Source organism: Miniopterus schreibersii (assembly GCF_964146895.1).
Source record: "Miniopterus schreibersii genome assembly, chromosome: 1".
NCBI lineage: Eukaryota > Metazoa > Chordata > Mammalia > Chiroptera > Miniopteridae > Miniopterus > Miniopterus schreibersii.
The window spans coordinates 20,798,875-20,813,991 of NC_138101.1; the positions used below are offsets into that span (position 1 = coordinate 20,798,875).

At 39.9% G+C, this 15,117-nt stretch overlaps 1 protein-coding gene across 1 annotated transcript in view; it reads left to right on the forward strand.

Moving 5' to 3' along the window:
- PGM2 (phosphoglucomutase 2) overlaps positions 1–7,442 on the forward strand; it is a 32,315-nt gene extending 24,873 nt beyond the window's left edge. Inside the window, exons 13-14 of the mRNA XM_081143394.1 lie at positions 747–880; positions 5,693–7,442. Coding sequence (XP_080999520.1) covers positions 747–880; positions 5,693–5,795 — 237 coding nt within the window. The 3' untranslated portion in view covers positions 5,796–7,442. The remainder of the gene's footprint in view (positions 1–746; positions 881–5,692) is intronic.
- Positions 7,443–15,117: the final 7,675 nt, after the last annotated feature.

A 15,117-nucleotide genomic window follows, 5' to 3' on the forward strand; every position in this document is an offset into this window, starting at 1 on the left:
CAGGATTGATTGGCAACCCCATCAACTGCTGTTTCCTTTTTCTCTCTTTGCCCTTGTGTTTGTTTGGGTTTTTGTACTTCTGTCGTTTTAATGAGGCTTTGGAGACAATCGGCTGTGAATACATCTGCCAGAAGCTTTATTTTTAAAGTCTGTTTGTAGACTTTTTTTGCAAAGTTAAATAAGGCCTAGTGTGTGTTTTTTTTCTTTTCATTTTTTTTACAATGCTTTATTAACCTATTTAAATAAATTGTTTGTGAAATGATGTTTTTAAATTTTTTTCCCATTGATCCTTAGAGAGAGTGGGAGGGCGGGCGGGAGGGGGAGACACATCAGTGTGAGAGACACATCCATTGGTTGCCTCCCACATGCACCCTGATGAGAGCTGGGGATCGAACCTACAACCCAGGTACGTGCCCTTGACCGGGAATCAAGCCCTTGATCCCTCGGTGCGAGGGCCAATGCTCTAGCCACTGAGCACACTGGCCAGGGCCCTTTAATAGTTTTAATGACTAGAACACAGAGGTAAAAAGCCTACTATACAAAGTTACTTAAATTTCACAACTTTTCTTATTATTTAGTATGTTATTTATACGGATTACATTTTTATATTTTTCTCAAAAATGTTCTTTCTGAACCAATATATTTGTTTGGCATTTATTTTCTTGCTTATCCAGGGGAAACTATTATTTAGGCTGGAAGAGTTTCTGTGACCATATAAATGTAGAACATGTGTAATTCATTCCTAGGTTCTCCCTACGAGTAAAAGTAGCCAAATGATCACCTTTACCTTTGCTAATGGTTGTGTGGCCACCATGCGGACCAGCGGGACAGAGCCCAAAATCAAGTACTACGCAGAACTGTGTGCCCCACCTGGAAACAGGTAAGATATGGGCGGCAGCTGCTATGGTTTTTAGCCCCTGAGCTTCCTAGTTGGTTCTGTTCACATGCTAAGTAAAACATTTCATCTTTCCAATATGTCATTTCATTAGGAGGCTCGTTTCAGAACCGATAGCAATATTGTGATATTAACAGCTGCCTGAAGCATCCAGGGACAAGAGCGTTTGCTTTCTGCCTAGTCACTTCTCTCTCTCTCCCAACTTTCCTTTGGGCGAGCAAATTTCATTCCTAATTTCAGGAAGAATAGTAACATTTCCTTTTCTAGTACTTTTTACTTGAGGCAGCACCGGTGAGTTTCTCTCTTTTTCCGCATGTATCTGATACAATAAATTAAAATCCGTTGCACATGCATTCGGCAAATATTTTGAACATCTATTTGCATAATTCTGTGCTGGTTCCCAGGATAAAGAGCCAGCTTTAAAGAGTCCTTAGCTTCAGGGTCACGTCTCTGTGACTATGGGGAAGGGTTCGAGTTGGTCACTTTCCAACAACTGTAACATTTTGAGCTTTAACAACTGTGGTGTGTGTCTTTAGCATGTGCAAACCTACTAGACCCGCAGTTAATTAGCGCATCTCCATTTAGATTCCAGTTAAGAATTGGGGAAAACAGATTTTAAGGTGGAGTCAGCTCTTTCCAATAGAAGTAAAATGAGAGCCACATTTGCAATTTTAATTTTCCATTAGTGACTAGAAATAGGTAAAATTAATTTTAATAATATATTTTATTTAACTTAGTCTATTTAAATGTTATTACAATATATAATCCATAATAAAAATTATTGAGATATTTCACATTTTTGTCACATTGTCTTCACAATCCATTTAGTATCTTGCAACTTGCCATGTATCTCAATTCAAATGCCAAATTTTTTTTTTTTTAATATATCTATATTGTTGAAAGTATTACAGATGTCCTCTTTCCCCCCCCCACTGATCTCCTCCACCCTGCATCCACCCCACCCCAGGCCTTCCCCATACCAATGTCTCTGTCCATGGGTTATGCATATAAGCATATAAGTTCTTTGATTAATCTCTCTCCACCCACTCCCACCTCCGCACCTTCCCTCTGAGATCCCTCAGTCTGTTCTATGCTTCTATGTCTCTGGATCTGTTTTGTTCATCAGTTTATTTTATTACATTCCACATATAAGTGAGATCATGTGGTACTTGTCTTTCTCTGCCTGGCTTATTTCACTTACCATGATACTCTCCAGTTCCCTCCATACTGTCCCAAATGGTACGAGATTCTTCCTTTTTACAGCTGCGTAGTATTCCATGGTGTGAATGTCCCACAGCTTTTTTATCCACTCATCTACTGATGGGCACCTGGGCTGTTTCCAGATCTTAGCTATTGTAAATTGCACTGCTATGAACATAGGGGTGCATATATTCTTTCTGATTAGTGTTTCAGAAATACTTGATCTATATTTAGATTTCATAAAATTTACAGTTGAAAAGGTAGGTTTTGATACCCTAGTTGTTCCAAACATACTTAAATGAGTTTTCCAACAACCGAATCAAGTGTCAGTTGTTAAATTTGAATTTCAATCAGACTTAAAATTAAATCGGTTCCTTGGTTGCACTAGTCACATTTCAGGTGCTTGACAGGCCCGTGTGGCTGATGGCTATTGTAGTAGATAGCATAAATCTCAGTGGTTACAGCTTATGTATCCCAAAGCTTTGCTGTTAGAAGGGTTTCTCTGGCTTTGCGAATCAAATTTGCACCGTGGGGAAGTGGGAGCAGAGGAACGTTTCGGAGCATCTTAGATTGGTAAGCCAATAGCGGATGAAAACGTAGCAAGTGAGGGGGTGGGGAAACAGTTGTTAGGGTTAGACTTTCCTTAGGCAGGGAAAGTGAGTGCGGATCATAAAGCAAAAAAATACTAAAGCAAAACAAAACTGGAAACCTGGACAAGAACCCAATGTCACCACTCCAGAGTTTATTGTACGTGAAATAGCATTCCTCACCCAGTGGGCCCTGGATCTTCGGGTAAGAGCTGCAGAACAGCCGTCAGAGTCCTGATTACGGTTCTCAAGCATCAAGATACTCGAAGATTTCTATGAGGTTACGGGACTGTGGAACAGAATTTGCTGCAGGTTCCCATTCAAAACCTTCTTGGGCTTAAAGGGCAAAAATTCAACTGTTAGGCAACTTAAACACCATAAAACAGCTCATTTTCTGAACACTTTGCATTTCTAATGTTCTACTGAACATTGAGCAAGTAACAGGCTTTCCATGTGTGGTAAATAACAAGCTGTTTGCTACTATGTCAAGTGTGATTTTCCATTGACTTTGTAATTCTCATTCACACTTAGTGTTTTTATATTTCTGCATCTCATGGTTTCGAAAACAGACGTTAGGCCAATTTAAAATTGTTTTCTATATGTTTTTATCTTTTCCTTTTCATTATCCTGTGAAAATGTGCCTAATATTTCAGAAAACTTTCCTTTATAATAACAATACTATTTAAGGTTTAAGAATCTATGCTATTGACATTTTTCACATGGCTTATTGAGAGGACTTATTTAAATAGTGGTCTATAAATTGCTGAAAATACTTTGAAAATTTGTCTAGTATTGTATTCATTGAAATATTGCTTGCTTTTTTTAAATGGGACGTTGGGGATCATCCATGGCTACGCTGTCAGGGCTTAAGCCAGGCACCAGCAGGCCTAATGTACAATAGCAGTAAAGCCATGGCTAAGGTTTCCTTATTTTCTGATAACCTAAAATATTATTAATATAGTCATATCATGAATTTCATTTATTCATAGAATTTCACAACCTACTAATCCTTTAGAATGTGAAATCCTTTTCCAGTGTAAGTCCTGCTTTTAGAAAAATATTTTTGTTGGGGTAGATATCTTTAGTTTTTATTTTGGAAAATAAACCTACAGAAATGTTGAAATAATAATGTAGTGAATATTACATACTCTTGCTTAGACCAGGGGTTGGCAAGTTCTTCCTGTAAGGAGCTAGATAGTAAATATTTTAGGATTTACAGGCCATATTGTCTCTGTCACAAGTACTCAGCTCTGCTGTTGTGGGGAGAAAGCAGCCTTAGACATGAAGGAATGGGTGTGGCTGTGTTCCAGTAAAACTTGACAAAAACAGTCAGTCATAAGCCTGAGTTTGCCTACCCCAACCTAGAATTAGCAATTGCTAACATTTTGTGATATTTGCTCTCTCTCACTGTATATATTATATTTTTGGTTGTGTGTGTGGTTTTTTTTTCCCCTGAGCCATTGGAAAGTAAGTCACAGACTTTAATATGCATTCCTAAGAAGAACAAAGACATTTTCTTACTATCTAAGGTTTAGATAATAATTATATCAGGGAGGGTTCTAACAGAAACAAAACCAGTAGGGGCTATATATAGATATCTATCTCTCTGTATGGACATACAGACATATGTCTGTGTATAGTAAATTCACTGTTGAGTTTTAGTTTTAGGTATATTGTTGAAAAAAACACCACCACAGTAATTTTCAGTTATGTGCCTTCCTGAGAAATATTTTTTTTTTCAAAGCATACTTATAGGGAAGGAAAAAAAGACCTGTGTGATTTACATGTACTTATGAAGCATAATTATGTTACCAATGAGGGTAAAAATAATTATAAAGACAGCTACATTTATTGAGGTTTTTGGGCCAGGTTCTATGCTAATTGCTTTATATAATTTATCTCAATCTATACAACAACTCTCTAGAGAAGGTAAAGTCTTTATCCCAATTTTACAAATGAGGAATCTGGGCCTTCCAGCGGCTAAACCACTTGCCCAAGGGCACACACTAGTAACCAGTGGAGCCAGAATGAACACCTGTAATAAAATAGATTTAGTTGTACTCATAGCTTTCACAATGTAAAAATGATCTGAAATTACAAGAATTGCCATCACCATTAAAAAGAGTTTGTATATATTAAAGATGGTCAAGTATGAAGTAACGAAATTTTGAATTGAAGGATTTAGTGTTTTAAATTAGCTTTTTGGTTTAAAGTTCTTAGAGTAATTCACACTGTGCTTAGTGGCCTGGCACTTATATGGGCTGCAGGAAACTGGTCTAATTACAAGTCCCTTTTATCTGTTATCTACCTGCCAATTATTTATACATGAATGAGTGTTTTCCACATGCTTGAAAACTTGATTTCCTTAGAGGGATCTAGCTCCCTAGATTATTGTTGATATTTCTGTGGTGGCCCATTTGTTCTGGGGGTGGAATAATAAAGGTAAACCCCAGGGTCTGAATTCCTAGTATGTGACTAGCAGGCCCGCTAGGAGGCTCCCCATCTCTGTCCATCCTAGGAAGGCCTTACAGACGCCTATGCTGCTTAGCTTCCAGCAGTTTGTGGGCAAATAGGATCAGGAACATCCTTATCCTGGGAGACCTAGGACATAACAGATGTCGCTTGTAAAAATTCAGCAGGATTTGATGACAACTGGAGTCGTGAAAATTTTCCCTGCACTGTTGGTTACAAACATTGCAGATCTTTTAGGGATGCGAGACCAAAAATTGTGTTTCTTAACAATTCTTTTGAGGCCTGGAAAGGGATGATTTTTGTTTATGGTTGAGACTTTGGGAAAGCCTTTGGGGAAAATAATGGATGTTGTCTCGTGGGATTTTTTGTGTCCACGTCAGCAGAGGCTGAAGTTGCTGGAGTTCTGTTTTGTCTGATTTATCCCTCCTCTTAAGGTTACATTTCAGCGTTACTTGGTCACTGTGGGGAGAATTTAAAATATGGTTTATCAATTTCAGAATAATCCACTGATCTGGAATTTTTCCCCCTTACTTTGCAGTGATCCTGAGCAGCTGAAGAAGGAACTAAATGAACTAGTCACTGCTATTGAAGAACATTTTTTCCAGCCACAAAAGTATAACCTGCAGGCAAAAGCAGAGTGAAATATTCCAGCCTTGGGCACAATTACCTTTACCTATGATTAAGCTGAACTTGATTTCTTAACCATTGTTTGTAAGGGACAAGGGATTTAAACTGTCACTACAAGTATTTATATTTTCTTAATAGACCCACATTCCTCATTGTCTTATGTTTGATCTCTAATGTAAATAAGATAGGCAAACCTAACAAACTAACATTCCTGTTAAAAGGATAAGACTTGGCATTATCAGAATTTAAAAAAATGAAGATTTAAAAAACATATTAATGAATGTACTTTAATTACAATAAATAACAAATATGTTTTTTCTATAATTCTTTTTATGAATAATTGAAATGGCCAGAAAGCCTATGTAATTAGTAAATTCTGGGCTGTCATATGTAAGATGCCCGCATTTTACATGTACAGGCAGACTGCGTTTTATTGCGCTTCGCTCTGTTGACCTTCACAGGTGTTGCGTTTTTTACAAACTGAAGGCAAGACCCTCCACCAGAAAAAAGATTACAGCTCACTTTATTCTGGGAGTCTGGAACCGACCTCTCAGTGTCTCTGAGGTGCTCCTGTATGTATATGGAATGGGCAAGAGTAGGTTTACAGTGGTGTTCATATGGAAAATAATGCAACAATGAATAAATAATAGTACAGGAATAAACTCTGTTTCCCACACTCACAGCTGTAGACCTGCTTTTGCCAACCCCTGTATTTATATTTCTATCAGGTGCTTATAGAGCAAAATAAATGAGCAGATCAAATGTCTTCATGTTCAGGGAAAGTACAGTTTACAGAAACTGGTAAACAGGAGCAAAAGACACTTTAAAAAGATAGTGGGGTTTTTTTGTGGTTTTTTTTAGTTCTAGGAAAAAACAGCTTACCCATCATCTCTTTACATCTTGAATCAACCAGTTGGTTATTTGAAACTTGGAAAGTGCTTTATTGTACCATCTTTTGCTCCAGCACAATTTAATTCTTGTTCCTGAGGCAGCAAGGATGATAAATAACTATTTACCCGACTTTGCTTTTTTTGCCTTGTTCGTACGTAATCAAAATCCAAAGCCAGACTTTTTAATAATAGGTTTTCTTTTCCAGGTTTATTATTTTAGTCTGTGCCTTCTGCCCTCCTCGTAACTGTTGGCCTCAGAACCTTCCAAAATGACTCCCAGAGAGTGAGTACTCCTGAGCTAGGACCAAGCTGTTCTTTCTATACTTTATGTATTTTATGTGTCTTTCTATTTTTAAAGCCAGTGATCGCCCATTATTATTCTTACTATTAACCTAAATGGTTATAAACAGTTTCAGATATGAAAAATTATAATACTGTTGACAATCAATTTTCTAAAGTAAAGGAAAAAAATGTTTTTATATCTTAGTGATACATAGCTTGTGCCCTACAGTATTCAAATATTCTATCAGCTGCTTCATTGTAGAAGCTCTGTTTATTTTCATGTTATAACATTTTCAAGCCTCAAACTGTACTCTGGAAAAAAAGAAATGGTAGATCTGTGTCTTCTCTACGGTTTTTTGAGCATGTAAATTGTACCCCATCACAACTTTGTTTCTGAAAATACAGAAGTGATTGAGATCCAGTTCTGTTGTAATGGAGCTCACAGTCTAATTGGAGGGCTAATAAATAACTGTTATTCTTACAAATTCTATAATAGAGTTATTTGCAAAATGCTCAGAGGTCAGAAGTGTGTGAGGGACAGTCATTCTGCCCAGAGACAGCCTCACAGAAGAGGTGGTGAATGAGCTGCTTCACCTTTGGAGGCGAGTAGCAGCTGAAGGTGGAGTAGAAAGTCTTCCAGGCACGGAGCATAGCACTATCAAAAGTGTGGAAGTGCCGGGGCGTGTGTGCATTTTTGGGGAGATGGTTGTGGGAAAACAGAACCCAGATGTAAACCTCAGGACATACTCCACTTCTCTGCCACTCACATGAGCAGATGATCAGTTGAACTTACAGGAGATTCCCCCTACTCTATTTCTCCCTTGTATTTCCAAGAAATAGCAGACCACGGATGCTCACTAAGTATTTCTTGACTTTATAATGGGATGCAGGGTAGCATAATTTATGGTGCATAAAGCTTGCACCATAGGCCCTGGGTTCTAATATTGGTCTGCTGTAGATCAGCTCTGTGACCTTGGTCATCTCCATCGCAAAGTTTGTTATTTTTTAGAAGAGTTTTCTTAGGGCAGTCCTAGGTTCACAGCAAAATTGAGAGGTAGGTAAGAGATATCCCACATAACTCCTGCCCCTCCACATGCATAGCCTCCCCTATTTGCACCATCCCCCACCAGGGTGATGCATTCATTACTGCTGATGAACTTACCTGCATTCACACATCATCACCTAAACTGTAGAGGCAATTATAAGACCATTGGTTGCCAGGGATTAGCACGGAGAGAGGATTGAATAAGTGGAGCACAGAGGACTTTCAGGGCAGTAAGAAAATAAAAATTCTCTGTAAGATATTACGTATAATAGTGAATGCATGCCACTATACCTTTGTCCAAACCCATAGAATGTACAACACTAAGAGTGAGCCCTAGTAAACTATGGACTTTGGGTGATAATTCTGTCATTTTTAAGATGTAGAGATTTTACTAAGTGTTCTCTGAGGCCATTTCATGCTGCTGGTCTTGAAATTATGTGGGAATCCAATAAGGGCACTCTCAGCAACAACAAATCATTGGCAGTTCTCTTTGACAGAATGCTTAACTAGCCCTCTGAGACAGGGACAAACACTTTGTACCAAAGAGCAGCCTTGTGTTCATATCCTGCCTTGCAGCCTGAAGGGGGTGGGTGATGCTCTTGGGGACAAGCAAGGCAGACTGTGTGACCTGCAGATGCCTGGGAACGTTTTGCAGGGGAGTAAGGCAGTGATCAGGAGCGAGTGCTGGCCTAGCAGCCCCCTGTGCATTCTAACGGCTAACCCTGCTTGGGGAAGACCTTCCAATTTAAGGGGAGAGCTGGCAACCTATTTTCTCTGGGTGCCTAGAAATAACAAATCCCAAGTTAAGTCTGAGAGATTGACTTGCAGAAGGGAATGCAGGCCAACTGCTTGTTGTTGTTTTTTCTTTGTGGTCTATGAAATAACAGCTGTTCTTTAAGAAACACTGGAAGTACCTCTCATGTATTTGTCTCATTGATTTACCTCAAACGTAATGCCCTTATGGGAAAGTATTGTTATTTCATTATGTGGCAGATCAAATGCATATGTCCTGTTTTGAAGGAATTTTGAAAAAAATGGTATCTAACTCATAATTTCTGCATCCTAAAAGACCAAATCCTCAGAGCTATTTGTGCATCTGTTCGTATGTTTACTGATTGAATCATGTTTGAACATTGCTGTGAGCCAGGCACTTTTCTGGATGCTGGTAATAAACGTGCAGCCTGATCTTAAACATAGACTAGTAGGGGAGACCTGCCTGTGCACAGACCATCACAACAGAGTGTGCTTCACGGCAAGATGACAGTATTCCAGCTGTGGGCAGGCAGCTCTCTAAAGCCCGCTTTAAACTTTGTTTCCAGACTATCAAGTTCAAATCCCTAACATTTTTGTTTAAAACAGTTTGATGCTGGGAGACTAGTTGCATGTCATTTCCCTGTATCATCCCTTTGCCCCATTCTTGTAGGGGTTCAGAACAGGCCTCCCCAAGATGGGCCACTTTGGTATGTGAATTTTTGGGGGCTGAAGGTAATCAAGACCCTGCAGGCTCACAAGAAACTTCTGCTTTCCTCCCCCTTCACTGCCCAGAAGAATATGAATTAGGGGCCTTGCCCATGGTAAGAGATATCAGAGATGACCTTTTTCGATCTGTCTGTAGGGCAGGGCTAACTACTAATTACTGAACATCTGCTCTTATTGTCCTGCAATGACCCTCTGAAGCCCCAGGTGCCTTACCTCATCCTCAGCTCAGAATGTCACATGTGCCTCATTTTCCCTGTCTCTGAACCTCTCAGGTATGCGGCGTCTCTGACTTGTGTGTGTGGGGTGGGGGGGAAGGGGAGGGTTCCTGTATGTACGTATGAAATTAAATTTGTTAATTTCATTTTGTTATTTTCTGTTGTTAATCTGTCTCATGTAGATTTAACTGTTAGACCAGTTAAAGAATGTTGAAGGGTAGAGGAAAGTTTCTTCCTCTCCCACACTTGCTACAAGCCTGTTTGTGTAGAATAGTCAGCCGCTGAAAGCAGGATATCACAGTCCGAGGTGAATGAGTATGAAAGTTGAAAATAACATCCCTCCTTCTGTAGGCTTCTCCATGTAAGCAGAGTGCATAGTGATATTCAGATTAACTGGAGAGAAACAAGTATAGAGAGGGGACACCCTACGACAAGAGTGCATGGTCACCAGGATGGAGAGCTGTGTTGGGACAACCATGTCTTTTGACCTGGCTTCCTTGTGCAAGTCCTTCTTGAAAATAAAATGTGAGACAGCTCTCGGCCACCTCCTACTTGGGTCCAGTGAAAGCCACTTTGGTGTTTGGCCCAAATCTGGTACAGAATGGAGTCCAGCCAAAGAGCCAGTTCCAGGTCTAAAGAGCTTTTGAAACCGTTTCAAAATGGCATTGTGCAACTTCCAAAGGGAAGTTGGGGTTGCAGTTTACAGAGATGACAGAGCCTGATTGCGTCCTTATAATACATTGTTCTGAACTAGTTCACCTTCACTGGAAAAAGAGCTAAGAAAACCTCGAGGTGGCCAGAGTGCAAAGTAGCTCCTTATCTGTTAAGTGCTCCTGTCATTTAACAAAAGTCAACTTTAGATGGGGGCCTGGGCTAATTATCTCCTTTGCTGGTTCAGCGGGCTTCCCTTTATTTATTATTTCTGAACTGTAGTCTGCTCCTTCCCTGAGGTGTAGTCATTGATTCTCTGCCCTCTGAAAGCTGCTTTGTGCTCATGGCTGTGAGTGTCTAAGTGCAGGACCTCAGACCTCTCCAAGCTCCGACCCTCTATTGCCATGTGCCTACCTGCCCTTTCCTCCTTAGATGTCCTCAAATTGCATTCCATGCAGCCGGCCCCAAATACTTTTTCCCCACTCAGCTCTCAGCTGCCTTCCCTCTAATCTACTCTGTACGCCGCCACTTCAAAACACTGGCCCAGAATCTCTGGTGATTTTAATGTTTGACGTTCACCTGTCTTTTTCTTTTTAACCTTATTATGGAGAATTTCAAAGGCATACAAAGAATAATATAATGGACCTCCAAGTACCCATCACCCAACTATAGCAAGTCTTCAATTCATGCTCAATCTCACTACATCTAAAGGCCCCTCACTGTCTTGCTCTGAGAGGATTCTGAAGTGAACCACAGACCTGCCATCGCATGTGTATGTATTTCAGTAGATCATATATACTCATCACTACTCAAAATTGTGGTAGTTATTAGACCCGTCTTGCTATTTAGTGTGTTAATAACAGCACATATTAACCCCTTATCAAATATGTGGTTTGCAAATGTTTTCTCCCATTCCATAGGTTGCCTTTCGTTTTGATGGTTTCCTTTGCTGTGCAGAAGATTTTTAATTTGATGTAGTAGTTTTCACATTTTTAAATGATTGGAGGAATAATATTTCATGCCATGTATAAGTTTATGAAACTCAAATTTCAGTGCCCACGTTCACTAGAACACAGGCATACTTATTTAAATGTCTACATATTAGTTATGTAACTATGATGATAGCATTGAAAGTTGGGATGGACGCTGAATGGCTGCAAAGGCTAAAATATTTACTAAATGAGCCTTTGTTAAAAGTTTATTGAGCCTGAATTAGAAGAGCATAAGGGTCCTGAGGACAGGGACAATGTCTCCTATTTTTTTGCATCAATTCAGTGTCTAGTTCAAGTCCATAGAAAGAATCAACAAATCTCTGTTGGCTGAAAGACTCTACTAAGCCCTTTGTGGTACGTACCTGTCAGTTTGGGAACCTTCGTAAATTTTACCTCCCCCTTAATTTTTTCTCTAAGCTTTGCTCAAAGACTCCCATTCCTTTCCCTTGAACAGTAGGAGAACTTCATCTTACGTTTTATATTTAGCCACAGGAAAACGAGAAGCGGCCAAATGTCTCTAGCTCAGCTTTACTGTTAAAGGAAATTACTGGGTAATGAGGCAAGCTCCCACTCCAACGCTGTTGCACAATGTGAATTATTATGCAATAGAAAAAGTGATCAAAAGAAGACAAGCCTGGAACATGTTTCTTCAGTATGTGCTGGTCAAGGGACACTTGATTCAGTTCAAAGGATGCTCCCCTATGCTGCAGGGTCATAAAGCCCCAGCCAAAGCTCAGCCCTCCCACAAAACGCCTTGCAACAAGGAAGCTTATCCCTAAAGCCAAGGAAGCAACCAGGCTCTCCTTACATCTTCTTAAAAAAACCACAACTCTGAACAGTATCACCATTAAAAACAGTAGTTTTAAAAGACAGTAATATGGTGTAGAGGAAAAGAATTAGGCTTGGAAGTAGAACATCTATTGAAATTCTAATTTGTCCCCTATAAGCTTTCTGCTTTACGAAAACTCAAACTCAGCCTCAGTTTGTCCATGTATATGATAAGGAAAAGGGGGAAATAACACCCCTAAGGGCTACGGAGAGGATTAGGTAAGATGAGACACGTCCGTTACAAAGCACTGGCACACTTGCAGGTAGTGCTCAAGGTGGTAAGAACGTTGGGTGCACTGTGGAGCTGGAGGCCACACCAAGCAAGTTGCCTTGTATAAGCCTGTTTGTACATCCATTTATTCATTCGCAATCCAAAAATGAGGCTTAAACGATTCTTGTGTACTTAAATGCATACAAAGGAGCACAAATTTTAAAAATAAGTGAATAAGAAATAGGACTAAAGGCGGAGATGTCAGTGAGGTTGAATAAAACGAGTGCTTCCTAAGTGGTGCGGTCCATGCATACAGTGGAGTGTTAGCCATGAAAAAGATTGAAATCTTACCATTTGTGATAGTGTGGATGGCCCTAGAGGGTACTATACTCGGTGAAATAAGTCATTCAGAGAAAGACATAACCATGTGATGTTACTTATATGTGGAATCTAAAGACCAAAATAAATGACCAAACAAAAGAGAAAGACTCATAGATACAGAGAACAGACTGATGGTTGCCAGAGAGGAGGAGGCATGGGGGGCTGGGTGAAAAGGGCGAAGGGATTAAGAAGTACAAATTGGTACTTATAAAATAGTCCTGGGGATGTAAAATACAGCATACAGAATATAGTCAATAATGTTATAATAACTATTGTGGTATGGTGCCAGATGGGTACTTGAAATATCGGGGAATCACTTTTTAAAGTATATGATTGTCTCACCACTGTGCTGTACACCTGAAACTAATACAAAATAATATTGAGTGTAAACTGTCATTGAAAAAACAAACAAACAGTACTTCCTATACTTTGGATTTTCTGAACCAGTAAAAATTTCCGAAACACTCAGAACTGACAGAAGCATGCTATCATGTTCTTTTGCCAGGTAAAGACATTAAAATACAAAAATAAAACATGCCAACAAAGGCTCTTACTATTAACCTTCACCATCATTTTATTTTAATAAAATCAAAACCACAGCTTTCTTTTGATAACACCTACAAAGTGGAAAAAACATCTCAGAATACAAGGTAGTCTGGTTTAGTTTTTAGAAATTACAAGCTGTTATTCATATTTTGTCTTGGATGGATGACAGCTGGCACAAGCAGCAGTGGCTTAGAAAGGACATTTGTGAATCAATGACTTAATACACAAAGTGACCTGGATACTTGCCAAGCAATGGATCCCAACTCTCACCCTGGAGCCCATTAGTCAGTGCAGGGATGGAGATACTACCAGTTCGTCACGGAAAGAAATTATTCCTGGAAGAGCCCTGAAAGAACTTTTTCCTGATTCTCCTTAAAAGGACATTGTGTAAGGTGTTAAACAATAGCCCTGACTGAATAGGGCATTTTTAGAAAATAGATTTTTCATTATGGGCAAATGGGGTAATGTCCAAGTGTGATTCGGTAAAAGAAGTTTTTCTGGATACAGTCCAGGCAAACTGCTCTTCACTGTGGCTGATGTGATTCAGGAACTGATTTAGGGGATCCAGAGTCTAGAGGACCAGTTGGACTGTACATCTTTTAGGCAATTCTCCAAAATGGTTTTTTTCTCAGCCAAGCTTTTGACAAACATTGAGTGTGGATGAGCTCTCACTTGTTCCATGTTTTATAACCCTTTTACAGTTTATCTGGAAGTCAGATCCTGTGTTGATGGTCAGACAAGGAGTCACATGCTTGAACACCCAGCTCGCCCATGGGGAAGGACTGATATATCTCTTAGGACAGTTAAGAAACCCATTGAGGACACGAGGGGTAAAGAGAGGGAAACCTAGAAAGTTTTTAATCTAAGGGAGGTACCATTCGACATTCCATGAACTCACAAATGTCATGTTACAAGTTATTTTCATTCGTTCATATTTATTTAGTGCCCCCTGTATGCCAGGTTCTATTCTCTGCATGAGATACAGCAATGAACAAAACAAAACAAAATTCTCTTTTCTCGAGAAGGGGACAGAAACATAACAAATGATATGCAAGTAACTAATATAGTATAGTAGAGGGCTATAAATGCTGTGGGGAAATAAATCAGGAAAAGGGGATAAGAGTGTGTGAGTGTGTAGGTGGAGCAATGATTTTCATTTTCAAAGGGATGACCAGAGGCCTCAGTGGGAAGGTGATATTTAAATAAAGACCTAGAGAAATTGAAGTAGGGGCCAGGTGGATGTCTGCGGGAAGAGCATGCCTGGCAGGGGGAATAGCGATGTAGTGGTCCTGGGGCAGGAGTGTGCCTGGCGGGTTTGAGTAACAGCAAGGCCAGCGTGTTTTGAGCAGTGAGAGCCCCAAGGCTGGTAGCATGAAGTACAGAGAGGTAGTGGTGTGGGAGTGGTGAAGGGAGAGATCCCACAGGGCTCTAGAAACCATTATAAGGACTTTGACTTTTAATCTGGGAAATCAGAAGCCATGGGAGGGCTCTGAGTAGTGGCATATCCCAACCAGCATTTTAACAGATTCACTTGGCTGCTGTACTCAACATAGATCTGCAGGGTTGTGGGGGTAAAAGCAGGGAGACCGGTTAGCCAGCCACTGCATTTCCCAGGTGGGATTTCACATCACTTCCCAGCAGTGTGGCAATGGCACTGGGGATAAAATGAAGTGTGGGGCTTGCAGTGTTGGGAGCTTAGTCATCTTACCAGTCTGGGAAAAATCCCTAAGATCCGTAACTCTGACAATTACAAAGAAATTCTCACAGATCTTGGACAACTTCAGATGTCATAATGCAGGGTGACGGTCTAGCTAAC